Here is a 21,397-nt window from a genome sequence, read left to right on the forward strand (position 1 = left end):
TTATAAAATACAAATTATTAGATATAAAGTTAGACCAAGAAAAGTCTGCAGCGATTTTGATAGCTCACGTAGTGCAAGTGTTATTTTAAACGTCAAACTTCTATGAAATTATGAAGTGTAAATAACACTTGCACTGCGTGGGCTATCAAAATTGCTGCAGACTTTTCTTGGTCTAACTCTAGTACGCCAAATATGCGTTACTGAAATAACAAAACTTCCGTGAGATACAGACATACATATTAAATATATTAAGAACGGGTCACTCACGTATTTTAAGTCGAAAAACGCTCGACATGTCATTTAGTTGCTATTTAGTTTAACTTATTTCACCATTACCAATAAACTCCATTGTACGCATATTTACTCCAAAACAACAAACAATAAAACCGCCAATTATTCCAGTGTTCTGGCTAGGAACACAACAGTCTATTTCTGGCGAGGCGAGCTAAACATTCGGTCAATACTGGAACAAAATATTGACCGAGCTATTGACGTAGACAGCTTTAGTACTGTTACTATTGACATTTCTTAGTAGTACTAAGTTTATTGCAAATATAAATACTAGTAGAATATGCCATTTGGGTTTACATTTCGTTATGAGGTAAAAGAGAATTTTAGCATAAAAAATAAGCATAGGGACGTAGTTTAGCGAAAAGGATCCATCCTCTAATATTGTCATTTAAATGAATGACTTTACATTTTGTCAGAAACTTTAAGAGCCCATCAACGTGCACACTAGCGCCACTGCTAAATAAACGTGATTATTTAAATTTAACGAAAGATATTTTAAAAAGGGGGCCGATACGTACTGTATTTTATATTTAAGTACCTGTTGAATATTGGTTGAATATATTAAACTAGTTTTATGTTGCTGGATTCGTCAATCTATGCGCCCAAAGTTAAAACGGCCGTTTTTGTTTTGAGTTCATAGATCGAAAAATCCAGCCCCCTTTTTAAATATCTTTCGTTAAATTTAAATAATCATGATTATTTAGCAGTGGCGCTAGTTTGCACGTTGATGGGCTCTTTTCCCTAGATGACGTCCATTTTATTTGCATTGAAAACTGCATTTTTCACAATTAATGCCATTTTAGTGTCACATTTACTAATAAAATTGTGTTTGATATATTATATCCTGTGTCACAACACCGACCTCATACCACACCACAATCATATTTAGATATTAAATAATAACAAAATGAGTAGGTAGGTAAGAGTAATGTGATTGTATGAAATCTTGACGGCATCAGTTTCATTTAAAATTTAACCTGAACGTGGAATACCGCAGTGGATATTTTTATGATTCTTGACGACAATAATCCACGCCACAGCTCTTACAAATCGTTCAAACCTGCTGAAGTACTAACCAGTAAATAAGCCAATGCCCTATTAAACAGAACCTATATCGAGAGTCGTAACCCAACCGTCAACAACTGTCAACAAGCCAGCATCGTCGCGGCTCGAACTGCGTCATACGTAAGATTATTAGAATCGTTTACGACCTTTACAATTTAGATCCTTATCCGTACCTCGGACTATAAATATCAATTAAATACTAGGTACAGTCAAAGAATTTAATTTCCGATCTATTTCGTATCTTGGCACAGTGAAAATCAAGGTGAAAGTACCTAGAGACCTCATACTATTGTCATCACTGTGACACAGTACAATGGGTAGGAAATTAAATTCTTTGACTGTTCAACATCGTGGCAATGTTATATCGTGGCATCTGCTGTGAAAAAGTTTGGAAATATCATCATAAACTTCAAATTTTGATGAAATTATGTTTAATAAAGACACTTCCACAAATTGTTCTATTAAAGTCGGGTCAAAATTAGCTTAGGCGGACAGTGGCTACTTATAACGATTTCCTTTATAAGTACCTACTTACTAACAGAATAAGCCTTTATTGAGCTTACCATGGGAATGGGTGGGACTGGGTCGAATATCGGTTGCTTATAAATCGCTTAGTTTGTGAGAGTTAAAAAAGAATATTAACAATACAAATAATTATATTACATCAACTCTAAGTACCTAATTATTACCTAACCTTACACCCTGGAGTGTTGTATCAATAGATGTATGGGACAGAAACTATTAAAACGTACGAGTATTTAACGTCAAATGATGTAATGACAACTCTGCTTCCAGATCTCGGACTATAAAAAATATGTTTTTTAAAAACAACATACATTTTAATGTATGTTTACAATCATATCAAACACATAACACATCCGCGTACAGAAAAAAATATAATGTTTAAATATTAACCAACTTACAGTAACAGGTATACCAAACATGTAAGTTATAGGTTAAGTACATTATAAAAAGCTATACATTAAACTTAGGTAAGTACCTACAAAGTTTACAATTTTTGTTTACAAAACCGTAAGTTTTTGGCAAAAAAAAATATTTTTGGTACAAGCTTTTATCGCTGACTGTACTTTTCTTTCCACAGACAACTCATCGAGACAATTCTAACAACCCCAAACACAAAATTAGTTAGTGTTGTTTTATCACAGAGTTCCCATGGCCACCTCCTGTCTCCATCATCAAATCAGCTCCATGTTATCATAATATTGCATTGTCATCCGTTTTACAGACGTATGCAAAGTTTCAGCTTAATCGGAAATCGGGAAGTGGGTCAAAAGCTTCCAAGATTTGACCCACAATAACAAATTAACATACATACATACTACCAGGGCAAGTTAAATAAAAGGACAATACGCAAATGGATAATGCATTAACTCAAAAAATTACCAACCAAAGTTTTATCCACCCAAAACTAAGGTTCCCAAACTTTATCCACCTTTTATTCGATTCTTATCAAAACTTTTCCCGAACTCGTGGTTAGAACTATTTTTACGCACTATGAAACAAATATTATTATATTATTTCAGCGGGGCGAGCTGTTTTAACGTGGAGTACATTACATAAACATTGCTGGCAATTCTTTAAAAATACGTTTTACTGCCACAGTTGTAGCGGTCGGTGTAATATTTTAGGTCAACAACATTGGACTAATAGTTGTACGAGTAGGAACCCCTTAAAAAACAGTTATTAGATACCAACTACAATCGGTAGCGAATTACATCTGTCTTTGTGACATAATATACTAACACACATTCGGTCAATAGCTATCTAAGGTGGCCCACTGATTAACAGTCCGTCGGACGGTATCGGCCTGTCAGTTAGAACAAAATATTGACAGTTCCGAACAACTGACAGGCCGATACCGCCCGGCGGACTGTTAATCAGTGGGCCCCTTAAGTTCGATAGTGACCGCTAAACGCGCTGTACAATTTTCCTCACAAATCTACCGAGCATGGACTTGAAGTGACTAGAATATAGTACCTATAGTGACTAGAATATTAAGGTACTCGTAGAAGTTGGGACGATAAGGTTATGAAAGGGCAAACTAAACATCATCCCAACATAACACTTACACCGGGAGTACCCTTTCGACTGAAAATACTGACATTTAGCCTAAAGGCCAATGAGGTGATTGCGTTTGTATTGTCCATTTCAAGACACCAATTGTTTAAAGACCACATTACTAATGTTAAACAACATTAAACCATACTATCCATACAAATATTATAAATGCTTAATCAAATATGTCTGTCTGTCTGTAACCTCTTCACGCTTAAACCGCTGAACCGATTTACCTAGGTACCAACTTGAAATTTGGTAAAGTTTGAGTCCCGAGGACAAGGACGTAAGATTTTTTATCTCGGAAATCATCCCTTAAAACGGTAAAACTTATCTCACTTCCACCCGGAAGATTTACTAAATAAAATATACCTAACAAGATGGTGATAGACAAATCTTATACTTAAGTTTGATCATAAATCCTGATATTGCTAAAACGGTTACCTAAAACGCCAGCTTCCATTCTATTTTCGGACACGAAAAACAAATGTGAGTCACCGTTTGTTAGTAAACATTCGACCCGGGACCGTAAATTGTCACTCAAGCTAAATTGACCTGTCACCGGCACTTTCGGCAACCAAAGGTCGACGCAATAGCTGGAGAACTGGTAGCCATTTTAGAGTAGGTATTTGGAGCAAGCTGAAATTTTGTCTCACACTTCTCATATCATACCCTAGCTTAGAACTGCAGACCTGGCTGGGGTAGCGGGGCTAAATCAACCCTAATATATTTAAAATGTATTTTTTGTGCAAAAGATGTTCTTGAGGAAATCTTTAATTTATTGTAATAAAAAGTATAGGTAGGTATGCCAGACGCGTGCAAAATTGATTGCAATACTTTCTAAAAATGTATATGAAGTAACTTTAAAATTGTATAGGGTATTATTTATAATATTAAAAAGATATCCTCCAAAAGACAGACCTGTCTTTTTCATAACTACTTAAATACGATTTAATAATACCTATACCTACCGAAGCCCGATATTCTGTAAGGTAGCCTAATATTTTTTATCCCTCGCACTGTAACGACTAACGGTTACTATATTTTCATGTTTTGTTGGGACATTTTTATTCATACAAACTTTCAAAATCGCTAATACATATTATAAGGAGAAATTAAGCATAATTTGAAAATACATATATTTCCAAAGACAATGTTGTAGAGAATTTTATGGAGAATATACTTCTCTTATTCATTTTTATTGTAGCTTCACAGATTTCATGAAAATTTATAAAAAAAGTCTCTGAAATCTTTAGACTATGATACGAATTTGGTTCAAAACTGAATTCAATAAAAAAAATGTAGTATATAATCGCAAAGATTTAAAAACAAGTTTTTCGCACGCTAAAATGTACGTATATACCTAGGTTAATAATAGGCAATAGTTTGAAGACCTACTAAGTTAATATATTATGGGTCAGCGCTTTCGACACCGAACTTAACAGATATATGTAAATCATATGTAAATAGTTAAATACTAGTGTTTATTTGTGTACAATACGAAGTTTCTGAGAGACATTCCGAGTGGAACTACAAATAAACAGCAAAAACAATGAAAAACTTTGAGCTTACGAAACTAAAAATTAAATCCTGCTCACCTGAATAGTCTTATCTTCCTGGTCCGGCATCATTCGACACTGAACTTGTATGTACAATATACTGGTAGTTATAAAGGTTCTAACAGACCGTCCGAACGGCGCGCTGGGAGTGCAGTGAGGACGTCGGTGGGATGGCGAGAGTCGGAGCCTCGGCCGCGCGCATACGTACGTGAAAAAACGCTTTTTCAATCAATTACCACACATGTTTTGTACCTACGACTAGTAAAATAATTTGTAATGTTTTAATTATTGATTCGTAAAGAATGACTCACGCTAGAACGGTCCGGGTCCGGGTCAAAGCGTCCGAAACACTTCGTTTTCTATAGAAAGCATCACGTTTTCACCGATGACGTGTCATAGAATACGAAGTGTCGGACGCCTTCTCAGCCCCGACCCGGATCATTCTAGCATTTATGGCATAAGTACTTTATTATGTTGGAACTACTAACTGAAATAAAATATTGATTATAAAACTATTTAGGCAACTATAATCTTCATTATGCAACGATTTAGTGAAAACTTACTTTATGCACAAAATAAATATATTAACGTGCCTTTAATCCAACAGGCCTGTACTTAGTTCCTGCGGTAGTTAGATTTACAATGGGTACCTAATGATTCTCCGAGAAACTTTTAGCAGATCATCGATTCGCCGACAACGATTCGCCGAACATCATTTCGCAGAGTCATTTATTTTATTTGTCAATGTAACTTTTAGTCGACTAACGTTACGTAGACTCTTGGTTCACATACCGTTCAGTTTGCTTCTGTGGAAATTAGTAGTAACTATTATTGGACGATTTCCATTTAGCAGAGTAATCGTTTCGTTTAAGCAATGTTTAGTCGAATAACGTTTCACATTTTACATATAAGTCGTTATTTTCGAAACAAAATCTTTTCGCAAAAATAAAGAAAACCCACATCCAAAAGGATGAAATAAAAGATTATCCTTTTTTAAGTAAATTATGTTTTATAAAAATTATTATATATTATTTATATGGTTTAGCTTTGTTTTGCCGGCAATTTTCCTATAGATTTTTGTTTCACAGAAAAAAATTCAAGTAATTTCTAATGGCAAAATAATATTTACACAATCAAATAATTTTAGTTCCGATTAGTTATATTATTCACAGAATCATGGACATGTAGAAGAGTTACTTCTTATAAATACGGTTTTTACCAAAATTTAAGATACAGAATAGTCATTAGGCGAATTTTATTTATTGAGTCGTTAATTGAACGCAATCTGCTTTCCTAGAAAAAGTTCGTTTTTTTGGGGGTCGTAGTTCTAACCTAACCCAATTTTCTGGCAACAGTTCGTTTTCTTGGGGGTCGCAGTTCTAACCTAACCTAACCCACTTTTCCAGCAACGGTTCGTTTTATTAGGAGTGCAGCTCTAAACTAATCCAAACTGCTTTTTTAGCAATTTAAATGAATACTACGAGTATGTGAAAGTTAATTTAGTAAAATAATAAATTAGAGAAGTTTTTCTAGTCAATATTAATGCCAAATGAACATTCGACTTATTGTGTTTCGACCAATGGTTTCTCGGGTAATTATGACAATGACTAAATGATTATTCTACGAATAGTAAATATGCGTATCAATGTTCTGCTTATTGACTACTCTCGCAAACGACTACTATGCGTAATGAGATTCGGCCAATCGTTACTCTGCCAAAGAACCCGTCGGCGAATCGTTGTCGGCGAAACAAAAATCGGCGTAATTTTTCTCGGAATATCAATAGGGCACCATTTACAATATATGTATAAGTAGGTGCTTATTTTGGTTACATTACATAAGTACGTAATGGTTACATTTTCACACTATTACCGAACCATGTCACATTATGAAATTTAATAAACTAATAACCATTATATAGGTTATTATTAGTTTATTAAATTTCATAATGTGACAGAGTAAGCTTTTCAAATGTCAAGAAAATTGTTATTTTAAGGCCCTAACCTTTAGCACTTTTAGATTAAACACCAACAACCTGTATAATTAGCAGCAGGCGTTTTATCAATAGGGAATATTAGGCAAAGCTCTGCGTAGGTAGCACCTTTGTGGCACATACAGTAAACAAACCATATTGACGTTACACATCACACGTCACGTCAATCACATGGCCTACCGCGAAACAAGAAAATCGAAATTTCGTTATCTAATCTCTCTATCACTCTTGCATATTAGAGCGATAAAGAGGCAGATAACTAAATTTCAATTTTCGCGTTTACCGGTAGGCCCTTGTTAACAAACCGCCTTGATGCATCAATGTCATATTTTATTGTCTGTGAAAACTTGTCAAAAAACAGTTTAAGACACAGTATGTATAAGTCTATGAATTTACTGAGTCGGTAGTGCTGCACTCTGGCGGCAGAACATTGCAGTCATGGTATAATAATATACTCCGCCTGGTACTCCATTCCGAGATTCGCGTATGACCTAACTGACACGCGCCTACGTCATCATGCTGTTTACAGGTTCTCAAACTTTGAAAATGTGGGAGAATTTTAACCAACGGTGAAAATTATTTTAACGGCATTAATTTTAAGTTATTCATGTAGAAACATAGTAAAATAAAACAAATCTAATGTATTAAATTAAACTTTATTTATCTATACAAGACAAACGTTTAAAAAACTAATTCACAGTTACACATTAATTACCAAGCTTACGACGTGAAAAGTTTGGAAAACACTGCGACTGCTGACACTGAGCGAGAAGGAAATAACAATTAACACGCGTTCGACAAGGATGACGGTCAGGGCATGAAGTTATCTAGATCCGAATTGTCAAATGTGCACAGCGCTATCCTGTGTTGCCAGTAGTATAAACAGAATTACCCGAAAGTCTGAAATTTATTTCGTGAATCGGAAGATATTGCTAACGAGTAATTAAAAATGACGTGTTATTGTAAAATTTAAGCTAAAATACATATAAATGAAAATTATAAAATTATAAAGAAATATTTTAACTTATTAACCATAGGTATAATGTACCCATGTAACATGTTATGTTGAAATAAAGTGGCAATGTTATTGTGACGTAGGCCCGTGTCACTCTGGGAATGGAAGACCATGTTTTATTAGACCATGATTGCAGTAATATTCCCTATTACCCGCGTTTTAGGCGCCCAGTATACGTCGCACCTACGAACACCGTATATCCAAACACACTGTATATCTGTATACCGGTATTCGTATCCGAACTTCTTACTAAAACAGAATAACTCGGGTCAGTAACTAACCCACTTTGTTTAACGCTACTAGTTATTAAACTAAATCTATACAGGGTGTTCTTGCAGCACGGGCAAATATTTAAATGGATGACTAAAATTTTGAAATATTTTAACATTGTATTTTGCGCAAAGCTGTTTTGACAACAAACAAATACCTATTTGTGTTCATCACATTAGTAATTGCCCTTACCGAGATTCGAACCCAGGACCATCGGCTACCCATTGGCCAGACCGGTCGTCAGTATTAGTGTAAAATAATCGTAAACTGAATATCAGTTCAGAGTGTAGGTAGTCAAGTGGAAGGAAGTCTTACAATTAACGGCGACCTAATTAGCCGCCAATTGAGCCCAGCGACCGGCATGGACGCACTTACCTACTTACTGTAGGTACCTACATAGTTTAGTTTAGTCGACGACCGGTCTGGCCTAGTGGATAGTGACCCTGCCTGCGAAGCCGATGGTCCTGGGTTCGAGTCCCAGTAAGGGCATTTATTTGTGTGATGAACACTAATATTTGTTCCTGAGTCATGGGTGTTTTCTATGTATATAAGTATGTATTTATCTATATAAGTATGTATATCGTCGCCTAGCACCCATAGTACAAGCTTTGCTTAGTTTGGGGCTAGGTTGATCTGTGTAAGATGTCCCCTAATATAAAAAAAAAAAAAAAAAATATTAGTTAGTTGGAACATACTCGTAGCTAACTATAGTGGATGGCTCCACCATTTGGAAAAAAAACCATAAAGGGAATCGTATTTTAAAATAATGTAATGCAGGGCCTTTTCCCTGCACACATTGCTGGACCTAAAGCAGGCCACTGACGAGCCTTCCAAATGGATGCCGTTACAATGGATTCATCCAAATGGACGGCATCCTAATATTAAACATTGTACGTTTTTGACATTCACGGACCGATTTTGGATTGCAGCAATGCTATTTGGACTGTTGGAAGGCTCATCAGTGGCCACCTTTAGTGTGTATTTTTTTCTCTGTTTTGTTTTTTAATGTGTACTTACATAATTATTATGTTTTGCTGTTCTAATTATTTTCTCTTTATCTTATTTCTTTCATCTTATTGTCCTGTGTATGTGTGCTTTATGGAATAAGTAAATGTCTTTCTTCTTCTTCTAATGTAAGCCTACTCGCAAAATTAACGAGATTAAGAAGAGAATTGCGACCTGTAGCAGAACTCAAGCAGAAGAATCATCGGATAGACATGGATTTTCGCTTCGCTCGCTCTGCGCAAACAAACAAACAAACAAACAAACATAATAAATATCGTTGATATTGGGTTGAAAAATACACGTCTCATCTTACAATATTGCGACAGCAATTTTATTAGGAAGCTTTTCCTAAAAGTCGGTAGGTTTAAAAACGACTATTTAGTTCTAACCAGGTTCTAACCAAAGTTCTAACACAACATACCCGAATACCTAATCCTAATATGAAACCACCGCCACCTAGCGTTGAAACGTTAAACGAAGACGAGGCATGTTTCAGCCGAATACTGAAAACAGTTATATTCAGCTTCAGCGCACGATAAAACCGAATCTTGCTCTCCACTCGTACCTAACTTCAATTATAGCCAAAAGGTGGCGCTATGTGGAAAGCAACCCCTACTTGATTTCGTGTATCTGTCGCAGTCGGATCGTATAATCCGCCGTATTACATTACGGCTAGGTGTTTTCAAAAACAGGGGCGTTTTGAAATGCGGCGGTTTAACGATTAGCCGGATTTAATGCGGCTGAATGAGAATCCGCCGGAATGTATTCGGCGCCATACGTTCTTCAACACGGCTAGCCGTAATCAAAAAGAATAGATAGTATAGAGAGGTCCTGTCATTGTAAATTTTGTAGTCACTGTAAATTTACTGCCATCTATCGACACACGACTAAAACTCAAAATGAAAACGTATAAAGTTATCAAAAAATGTATATATATGGAATAATAATTTTATTATTTTTATATCATTTTGATCCATGTTCATTCACTGATATCTATGTGTTAAAGTTGTTAAATATGAAACGGTGTCGTCACGCCATCTAGCCGACCATAGGCTAAAGGTGTGTGCGGCATCTATTCGAGAATGACTTTTACTTGAATTCCGAGGCACGTTTTTTCCTTAGACTTTATTCGTCTTATACGAAGTTACATATGTCTTTGCCGTAATGTAATACAGCGAGTCATTAGCCGCCGCTTTGACAGTTTATAGTTCCCATTTTTAACACCCGTGGCGCTGCCTGACAAACGCTGGGGTGTCCATCAAATCTGGAGTTCGTCGGACTGTTTCTTTTCAAAAAACATTTCCATCGCAACTTAACTAGACGGAGCCCCGCTTCGCGGGGCTCCTATTTCTGAGCGGTTTGCCCTTCGGGCATCTGAAGCTACCTAACGAACCTAACCTACCTACCTATTGATTAGTGAGACGTCCGTGAAAACATTACACTTTGAGGAAAAAAGCGTAGGTAGGTAAGTAGGTTAGGTTCGTTAGGTAGCTTCAGATGCCCGAAGGGCAAACCGCCCAGAAATAGGAGCCCCGGTTGTGGGGCTCCGTCTATTTAAGTTGTGAAGGAACTGTTTTGGAAAAGAAACACATGTAGTGCGGTGGGACCATGGTAAAAATAAATTAAATTGCAAACATTGTCAAACTCCGGTTACGTAGGCGACCGAAAGAACTGGTCACTCTACAATCTAAAATAGTAGTACGATGCGGCTAAACGTAGGCCGCCTTATTGAAGAACGTATCGCAATGACAATCCGGCTAATCGTCGAGCCGCCGCATTTCAAAACGCCCCTGTTTTTGAAAACGGCTAGCCGTAATGTAATACGGCGGATTATACGATCTGACTACGACATATCTATCTATCTATCTAATCTATACCTTTAAACGAGCAATTCTTGTTTATTTATTTATATGTTTATTTATATATTATATTTCGGGCATCTCGGAAGCGGCTCTAACGATTACGATGAAATTTGCTAGAGTCTTCGCGGAAAGAGAAGAGTCGTGGAATGTATGGGGCCCAATACATTCCACGACTCTTCTCTTTCCGCACAGACTCTATATGGGGGTTTTCGGAGGCGATAAATCGATCTAGCTAGGTCTTATCTCTGGGAAAACGCGCATTTTTGAGTTTTTATATATTTTTCGAGCAAAGCTCGGTCTCCCAGATTTTTTTTTATTATTAACTTTATTAATTGCAAATATATTGTTACCAAACGAATGAATTAATAAATAGTAAGCTCCAAATGTGCTTAGACATGTTGAAGTTTCTGTTTACCTATTTTTTGGCTAATATAAAACATTCCCGCACCCAAAACCCCGGGAAACCTGCAATAATATGGTACTCTTCGAAGGTCGCAAAAATATGTGACACGCTCTTATGGCTCTACAAATAAGATTGTGTCAGATATTTTTGCTGCCTTCGTTGTACTTGTGTAACATATTATTGCAGGTCAGTTACCGCCTCACAAGCTTAGACACAAAACGCCAATTACGGAAAGAGAGACCTAAGCCCTCCTACGTGTACACGCTCAACGCAGCTGGCCAACTTTATTGTCACACATGCAATAGAGTATTTAAGACCAAGTTCGGCCTGGCCAGCCACATAAGGGCTTACGCTAGACAACGTCCATGATGTTTATTTGGGGTCGCCGTCATCGAAAACGATGAGGAGGACTATATATATATTGTAGCCATTGTAGGTGACTGTACCGAGGCAACTCAAACAACATCAAGGTCGAATATTGACAAAATGATAAACTGCGTCAAACATTAGATAACAATGTATAATAAGTTGTGTAAGGTCGGTTATTGACCAATACAGAGTTATTTTATCTCCTTCACAATTAAATAGTCATTATTTAACCTCTAGTAGTTGAAATTTTACTTTGTATCTACTTATGGTATGGCTATGGGCCGGGCCGGTACAGTGGCACAGAATAAATAATAGTACCTACCTACTAGGTGCAGAAGACTCACTAAAAAACGCGTCTGTTACGATCAGGACAGATATGGCCGCTAGGTGGCGACAGAGCCACGCGCGGCTTATGGCTAGCCACCAAAATTGGTGTGGAACGGATGTACTTTTAGCTACCTGTAGCAAAGCGACGAAATCGCGGATTGAGCCACGCCTGACAGTGGCATTTGCCCTAAGGCCAAGTAGGCCCGGCCCTAGGGCGGCAAGATATTACGGGCGGCAAATTGTGAATGTCAATGTGATGGGTGCTGAGCTGCTGAGAAAGGGGCGGCTACAGGGCCTGGGCCAATCCGCCACTCGGCCGGTAGTTCTCTACACTTGAAGTGTCACTATTAGACATCTCTTTATGGTGAGCTATTAACTAGATAATGATATACACTTTTGAAGCGTAGTCTCACCGGCTACTTTTTATGCTGTCGGTATTACCGCTTAAGGATGACTCAGGTTAGACCGGGCCGTGTCCGGGCCGGAGCTTCCGGGGCATCGTTTTCTATGGAAAGTATCACGTGATCACCTGTCATGATTCATGTCTTAGAAAAGTAAGCGCCGGAAGCTCCGGCCCGGACACGACCCGGTCTAACGTGAGTCATCCTTAAGTCTACACACACAATTACACATAATTACCTATATTATTGTTTTATATATTCACGTAGACTCCCACTCTATTGCAACGATTGAGCCAAACTATAAAGAAACCGTCGCATGTTAACAACAAACGAAATGATAGACGGGAAATCGTCTACAAGATTCAAATAAAATTGGCCGTGAAAATATATTACCTACTGACGCTGACGTCAGGGCTATAACCGCGAAAATCGAAGTTCGCAAATTGCAGGCATATTTATCTGTCACTCTTATTACGCCTTTACTGGATTAAAAGAGAAAGAACCCCGTAATTTGCGAATTTTGGTTTCGGGCTACCCTCAGTATTTTTTTAAATAAATAAATAAAATAAAAATCATTTATTTCAGACTAAAGGTCCATACATTGTTAGTGAACATTAAAACCTTATTACTAGTGACGATGCCGAATAAATCAAGATTCGACTTTCCCTATATGTATCGTAAAATGTGCCTTGTGCAATTAATTCTTAATTTAATTTGAATTTTAAATTTTATATATTTTGTACCATTTGGTGTTGAAACTCTAGGTCCATGGGGTCCCAGCGCGCATAAGTTGTTCGCAGAAATCGCGAAGCGTCTGGTTGACGTAACTGGTGACCGAAGAGCTGGCGGCTACCTCGCACAACGTATCAGCATTGCGATACAGCGAGGAAATGCCGCCAGCATCCTTGGTACAATGCCTCAAGGGCCTATTTTAGATTTAAGCTAGTTATTAATTTCGTTTAGTAGTACCACTGTATATATATTGTATGTAAATAAATGATTTCATGTGGTAGGTATGTTGATATACATATATGCTGATGTAGACCATCACTACCTACCATGTTGTAATACTTAAATGTGGTTGTGATATAGTTTTAATATATGAGCATAATTACGCAGCGTGGAGAAAAGTAGGCACATTTTAGGAAACCGCAGGATCCAAAGAATTTTATTTTTTTTAACACTAGATTCTACCCTATTCTAGTAGGATCCTGTATTTTCCGGGGCTCAAAATATCTCCATATCAATTTCATCTAAATAGGTTCAGCGGTTAAGGCGTGAAGTGGTAACTGATAGTCAGACAAACTTTCTCATTTATAACATTATTTGGGTTGTTAAAGGGATATATGTTTAGTCAAAGATTAGCGCTTCGAGCCCTTAATAATTTCGACCCGCAAATTATATCTTTGCCATAAGGCCAGGCGTGGCTCACTCCGCGATTTCGTCGCTTTGCTACAGGTAACTAAAAGTACATCCGTTCCACACCAATTTTGGTGGCTAGCCAAAAGCCGCGCGTGGCGCTGCCGCCACCTAGCGGCCATATCTGTCCTGATCGTAACAGACGCGTTTTGTTAGAGAGTGAGTCTTCTCAGAAGACTCTTCTGTACCTAATACTATTATTTATTCTGTGATAAGGCATTTATACAATTCGTCAACTCAAAATGTGATCATTCTCATCCTGCGGCTATATTTGCTCGTGCGCACACCCACTGCAATTGTTGCGTGTCGCCAGGAATAGACACGCAATTATACTTGTGGATAGACTAGGACTAGTAACTGGCACAGACTGTGACTTTAAGATCAACCGTGTCATTATTTAGGTGTAAGAGCTTTTTCACAGTGACCTATCCGATATCGGATGTAGGAACCTACATCCGCGTAGGACGTAAAACGACTTTCTAAAATAACACGAACATTCAAGGAACATAATATATTCTCTCTCTTCTTCATAGTCTGTAAAATTAGCAAATTAGCAAATTTTGCATGATACTTGTACCTTTTTGAATGCAAATGTTTAAAGAGGACTGAACAGAGGGCCTCCTGCGAAAACCGAAATTCGCAAACTGCGGGTATCTTTCTCTTTTTTTTGTTTTTAATTTTATTATAAAGTAATTTTATATATAAGCTTCTGTAGTTAAATTATGAACTCATTTATTATATAATAAGTGTTATAAAGTGAATATAAAACTAAAAATAACTACAATTACGATAACTAAAGCTTGTAGTTAAATATTAAATAAAATTCCAAAAGTAGAAGTTTCACTTTTAATTAAAGTGACAAAGAAAGATGCCCTCAATTTGCGAACTTCGACTTTCGCGGTAACAGCCCTGAACTGAACAGCTTCAATGCTGTATAATGACCCAGAAATAAACATAACCTATCCAAAGTTTTTCCATTCTGGTTTCCTTATTCTATTCTACTTGAGCTGTCCGTGGGAGGTTAAAAAGGAAATAGTCTAGCAGGACGCGGTGCATATGAAATTGTTTTATAACCATTTAACCGTTGATGGTCGCTCGAAGGTGGGAAGAATACAAGAATATCATAGTGGATAAACTATTTTTTTTTAAATATCTGGTTGACGTAACTGGTGACCGAAGAGCTGGCGGCTACCTCGCACAACGTATCAGCAATATCAGCATTGCGATACAGCGAGGAAATGCCGCCAGCATCCTTGGTACAATGCCTCAAGGGCCTATTTTAGATTTAAGCTAGTTATTAATTTATTTTAGTAATACCACTGTATATATCTTGTTTGTAAATAAATAATAAATAAGTTTTATATTAATACATACTTATTGTCATTTGAAGCGTAAAGGACGACTCACGCTAGACCGGGCCGTGCCCAGGCCGACCCGTCCGACATGTCATTTCCTATAATATGATGGGTGATCGATCACGTGGTACTATCCATAGAAAACGAAGCGCCGGATGTCCGGCCCCGGTCTGGCCTAGCGTGAGTAAATTTCAAGACTTGTCTTCATACTTGCTACACTATTGTCTTCAGTCAATCGCGATAGTTCTTAAATTACTTTTACATATTCTTAAAATAGACTTGGGCCAAGTCACTTGGCACCGTTGTATGCCTAATTGTGCAATAAATATTCGCCGTCAATGTTTGTAAACACGACACTAAAGTAAACGGGTCACACGCGGTCCGAAAAATCACTTATTTTACATTTGCTGAACCTCGAATATCATTCGATAGCGTGACGGACACGTACCTACATTTGCGTTTAATCTCATTTTGTATGGGATTTTGAACAGCACGCCAAGCGGGACGTTTTGGAAATTCAAAATCCCATACAAAACGCAATTACGATTAACGCAAACGCGTACGTCACGTCACGCCATCGAATAAAATTTACACCAAACGAAGAAAAATAGGGGAAATGGCGTAGGTAGTTGTAAGGAATGGTGTATTAAACATACTAAACGTAGCGGAGGGTGGTGGTGAAGCTAACGTGTAGGAGGGAGGGGGGTTAAAGGCCCCTTTTTACAGTTTTTTGTAAAATAATTACGGAAAATACGGCACACTCGCGGCGAAAAAAGCGCCTGGCGTCCGTTAGCTCTTTGGGTGGACGACATTCGGAAGATCGCAGGCCGCTTCTGCATTAGACTATAGTTCGTTTTTTTTAGCATTAGAAATAAGGTAAACAATCTTGATGTGTCTTTTAATTCAAAAACACATTTTAAAAATAAGTTACGGCAAATATGTAACAATTATGAATCTAATACGATCATTTATATTCTTCTTCTTTCATAAGTAATCGTTTTTGATTTTTAAAAAGCGTTTTTCAATTAAAAGAAATGTAAGATCGCTTACCTTCTTGCAAGTTCTTTCTAATGCTAAAAAAAACGAACTATAGCCCGGGACAGGGACATGTTGCGTACACAAAGAGACGTCAGCTCAGCAGTGGGCGACATCGACAGGAGGCTAAAATGATGATGTTGATTTGATGTAATTGCTCTTAGAGTACATTCAATTCAAATTACAAATTAGAACGCCCACATATTGACAGATTAATAGTCAACAAGTACTCTGATAAATTCAAACGCTAAAATCGAGCAACACCGGCTTCCGACACACTAAAATAGACGCCCGCTTCATAAAGTGTCATTAAACTCATTAAACTATATGATACAACTAAATTACTTTGTTATTACTTGTATTAGATAAACAGAATATATTTACAGGAGAATTAATGGATAACAGGGGATCAACGGAAATAACGCTTGCCAAAATATACGAGGTGTTTTTTTTTCTAGCCGCCCAGACTTCAAAACTTGCCAAGACAAATGCAATTTTGATTTGTCAAAATAAAGATTCAAATTGGAATGAAACGGGAGACCTTTTTATAGGCCTCTGGGCGGCTAGGGGTTAGTATTAGTTACGCGATCCCGTGTGCCGCGAGAAATCTGCACGTATACAGTCAGCATGACAACTATTTTCTTAGGTTTGTATATGTCGCAGTAAGATAGATAAAGCCGTTATATAGTTATAACCCTAGGGATATAATTATATGACGTAACATAGTTATATGAACGCGATTCATTACTATCTTACTAGGTATATAACTATAATACGTCTTTAGTTTAGTGATATAGTTATATTACTGGATTAAGTTTAGTGAAATAATTGTAGGTAGGAGTGCAGCGGTGCGGCGGATATCCCTAGGGATATAGTTATATGCCGTATAATTATATCCCTAGGGTTATAACTATATAACGGCTTTATCTATCTTACTGCGACATATATAAACCGACTAGTAAAAAGTTATTATTATAAATATAATTAAATAACATTTTTAGGGTTCCGTAGCCAAAGGGTAAAAACTGGACCCTATTACTAAGACTTCACTGTCCATCTGTCTCTCTGTCTGTCCGTCCGTCCGTCTGTCACCAGGCTGTATCTCATGAACCGTAATATTGAAATTTTCACATATGATACATTTCTGTTGCCGCTATAACAACAAATACTAAAAAGTACGGAATCCTCGGTGGGTGAGTCCAACTCCGGTTTTTTAATTCTTATCGCGTACATATTTAACTACGAGGGTCGCACTGAAAGATTCGGGAATGGGACACTTAGAAATAACATAATAGAAACAGGCATATAATTTATAAAAATGTAACTCTTTATAAAACTTTTAAGGTATATTCCATTTGGTTGTCATTTGTATTTAAGAATTACTGGCAATTTGAAAATTGTATGTCGAACATTATTTGAATTTTTGGCCAAGTGATTTTTCGGATCATATTTTTAAACGGTTTTCAATATGCCCTCAGCGAACAAATAAAAGTTACAATGGGCTTCTGTTATTTTTTTATGAACTAGAGTTCATCGTACGCTCGTTTGCAGTTAAAATTAAATATGAAAGTCACTTTCATTTTATCCCATGGGTGATCTTAAAGAAGCATGTCATTCCAAAGCGACGTCAAAAATTAAAATCGCATTTGTGCTGTTAATTAAAAAGACTGCCAAAAAAGTTGCATATCGGCAGATTTCGACATTCCTAAATATTCATATGACAACAGTAAAAAAATCTTTTATATATATATATATATATGTAAAAAAACTTCAATTCCGTTGGCTACTCCACGAATTTCATACAAAACCACTAAGGCCCCAAAATCGCCATACAAAAAGGACTTTGGGATTATGAGCCGTGTGCATTACAGAATGATTACTTTCAAAAGAAAATTTATATGCGTGGTCAGTTTGAGTTTAAGTATGTATTAAAATAAAGATTGACCGTCTAGATGCCACAGTTTTCTCTATTCCCGACATTTTCAGTGCAACCCTCGTATAAAGTTATAAAGCCAAGTAACTTTTAATTTAAGTTTTGGTTTCATGGTCCTTAAAACCGGATTATATTTTAAAAAATAATTTGAAAAAAATAGAGTTAACTATTCTAAACAGGGATGTTGCGGATGCACATTTTTTGACATCCGCGGATGCGGATGCGGATGCGGTTGCGGATGCGGATGCGGATGCGGATGCGGGTGCGGATGCGGATGCGGATGCGGATGCGGATGCGGATGCGGATGCGGATGCGGATGCGGATGCGGATGCGGATGCGGATGCGGGTGCGGATGCGGATGCGGATGCGGATGCGGATGCGGATGCGGATGAGGATGCGGATGCGGATGCGGATGCGGATGCGGATGCGGATGCGGATGCGGATGCGGATGCGGATGCGGATGCGGATGCGGATGCGGATGCGGATGCGGATGCGGATGCGGATGCGGATGCGGATGCGGATGCGGATGCGGATGCGGATGCGGGTGCGGATGCGGATGCGGATGCGGATGCGGATGCGGATGCGGATGCGGATGCGGATGCGGATGCGGATGCGGATGCGGATGCGGATGCGGATGCGGATGCGGATGCGGATATTTAAAGGCTCTCATCCGCGGATGCGGATGTCAAGATTAGGTACTTAGAAAACGTCATATAAACGTATATCGACGCTTATCATGAATAGTGGTATAAAACAAAATGAAATGCCGTTCGATTTTAAATCTTGCTAGTAAAAGATTAGAATATTAAATGCAATAGCATTTCATTTTGAGTTGTGCCACTATTCATGATAAGCAACGATATATATATATCTTACAGCGATAAGACCGCCTGTTGCTACCTTTATTTAAACTGTAAATCTGTTATTGTATTTTTTCTTTGTGGTGCAATAAAGTGTATTTACTTAAGTACTTACTTACTTACTTATATCACATTTTTTTATTTAAAAAAACGAATCTTTTAGTATTTGGGCAAGAATTCAGGTGCGTTACACAGGCCAGTATTTAATAAACAGTAGTAACTTGGCCGACTTTTCTGGATCTAGACAGCGGTCGGCAACCTTTTTTTGCGTAGTTTTAGTAGCGTAGTTAACGATGAGTAAGTTGACGCTGGCCGCACTTTGTTAATATTTATGACTTTATCAGACATTGTCGTCTCTCAATATTACATAGTCAGAGAGGCTCGCAGGCCGCAAGTCACAGTTTCACGAGCCGCATGCGGCCCGCGGGCCGCAGGTTGCCGACCGCCGATCTAGACGATTTCGTTATAGTTTGGTTATAGGTAATGACGAAATTACCTAGCACTTACGCCGCCGCTAAGACGTTCCTGTACCGACTTCGCAACATCCCTGATCCTAAATCGATGATAGGTACATAATAATGATAATATTATAAAGATAAGTGAAGGAAGCAAAACAGCTCAGTGTAGCTGAATAGCTGAGTTGCGTAGGTACACCTAAATATTGTAATAAAATTTAGTAGGTATACTAGGTATATATAATTTGAACGTAAAATGTAAAAAATTAACGAGGTATAAAATATAATACCGCTGTACCCACGCCGCTGGCCGGACATTATTCGAACTCCCACGCACCAGGTGATTTAGAGTTCCGCCTGATATAATATTCCGTCTGGAACGTCTTCAGAGACAAATTATTCTTGTCTCTTTAGCATTTGTTTCTTAGAAAGTGATAAAATTTAACAGAGAAGGAGAGGGGAGTACATTGAGCATTAATAGTAGCGGATGAAACAAACCTAAAGTATTCTGCCACCTTAGAATACTTTTCCAAATATAGCCTGGTATGGTACTCACACTGCAACTCAAAGTTGAAACGCAGTAATATACTACATAACACCACGTTCCACATTTCATTTGATGATGAAAAAAATTTACCCTCCCATAGAAAATGAACCAGCCAAAATGTATGACACAGCCAAATGTTTTTTCGTGATATCGGGATTGGTCCTATAGTAATAAGTATGCCATGTCTCAGCTAGGAAATATCTGGAAAGGTCGGAGCATTTCCGTAAAAACTAAAACCAAACTGGTACGGACTCTAGTCTTCTTAATCTTTACGTATGGCGCTGAGACGTGGACGTTGAAAGCTGCTTACCACAAACGCATTGACGCTTTCGAGATGTGGTGCTGGAGAAAGATGCTCCGTATCCCCTGGACAGCATTTCGGACTAACGTCACCATACTGCGAGAATTCAAGGTCTCGTCGCGGCTGTCATGCGAATGTCTACGCAGAGTCCTTGAATACTTCGGACATATAGCAAGGAAAGACGGTGGCAGCCTCTAAAAGCTTTTTGTGACCGGCAAAGTGGATGAGAAAAGGCCTGGACGTGGACGCAGTCCAATACGTTTGTCCGACCAAATCCGCACTGCTCTTGACTCCACAGTCCACATGGCTCTCCACACCGCCAAGGACAGAACCAGATGGAGAGAGATCGTGAGAGAGAAGGTGATTCAAAAGGGAGGTCACGACCCTCAATACTGAGGATTACGACGCAAGGAGGAATAAGTATAATCCCAAAACCTCCCTGGCAACGGGAATGCAGTTATTTTTTAGCCACCCTGTAATATACGGAACCCCGGTCCATATGCAACCCGTCACACATTTAACGAGCTGTTTGTGGCGAGTGCGGCCCATTATCGTAAACTTCATATTTTTACTACCGTAACACGGTGGCAGAAAAATCATAGTTTCGTGAAAATTTACACAAAAATTCAGACTAAGGAATATTGCATTTTAATGCGTTTGTAACAAGGTAGTGTTTTGAACAACTAAAGAATTTTTACAGTACATAGGTCCTATTTTCCCGCACTAGGGCGTAAAATAGCACTTTTCGTGCGTTTGTCAAAAGTTTAAAGGGATGTACAGGATGTACTGTAAAACGTTGTACGATACATGCGAATAGGTAATTCGCAACTCGTGTCGATTTAAAACATGTATCGGC

General features: G+C 37.9%; 1 protein-coding gene across 7 annotated transcripts in view; it reads right to left on the reverse strand.

Moving 5' to 3' along the window:
- The window catches only part of LOC134793375 (uncharacterized protein ZK1073.1), a 67,549-nt gene that overhangs the window by 37,356 nt on the left and 8,796 nt on the right, over window positions 1-21,397 (reverse strand). The window contains exon 1 of one of the 7 annotated variants that reach the window (XM_063764944.1): window positions 5,031-5,153. The exons of the other annotated variants lie outside the window; for them this stretch is intronic. Within the exon in view, the coding sequence (XP_063621014.1) occupies window positions 5,031-5,063 (33 nt within the window). The 5' untranslated portion in view covers window positions 5,064-5,153. Of the gene's footprint in view, window positions 1-5,030; window positions 5,154-21,397 lie in introns of those variants that run through there. 7 annotated transcript variants of the gene reach the window in all.

The sequence above is a fragment of the Cydia splendana genome, chromosome 9, assembly GCF_910591565.1.
Source record: "Cydia splendana chromosome 9, ilCydSple1.2, whole genome shotgun sequence".
NCBI classification, from domain to species: Eukaryota; Metazoa; Arthropoda; class Insecta; order Lepidoptera; family Tortricidae; genus Cydia; species Cydia splendana.